Here is a 210-nt window from a genome sequence, read left to right on the forward strand (position 1 = left end):
GGCTCAGTAAACAAGCACGCTGCTTTCCCCCTCGCCCCTGTGCCCAGTGCTGACCGGGGGGGGGCGGTTTGTGTTTCTCTCCCCAGCTCCTGCCATCACATGCACCCCCAGCGCCCACCCACCACCCCACCGTGATCGTTCCAGCGCCGCCTCCCTCCCATCACGTCACCGTGGTCACCGTGGGCCCGTCCTCGGTCATCAACACAGTCT

At 66.2% G+C, this 210-nt stretch overlaps 1 protein-coding gene across 1 annotated transcript in view; it reads left to right on the plus strand.

Moving 5' to 3' along the window:
- Positions 1-206, plus strand: part of TFAP4 (transcription factor AP-4) — a gene marked incomplete at both ends in the record, with an annotated part of 3,997 nt that extends 3,791 nt beyond the window's left edge. Inside the window, one exon of the mRNA XM_029083539.1 lies at positions 87-206. Within this exon, the coding sequence (XP_028939372.1) occupies positions 87-206 (120 nt within the window). The remainder of the gene's footprint in view (positions 1-86) is intronic.
- Positions 207-210: the final 4 nt, after the last annotated feature.

The sequence above is a fragment of the Antrostomus carolinensis genome, unplaced genomic scaffold (assembly GCF_000700745.2).
Source record: "Antrostomus carolinensis isolate BGI_N321 unplaced genomic scaffold, ASM70074v2 scaffold42570, whole genome shotgun sequence".
NCBI classification, from domain to species: domain Eukaryota; kingdom Metazoa; phylum Chordata; class Aves; order Caprimulgiformes; family Caprimulgidae; genus Antrostomus; species Antrostomus carolinensis.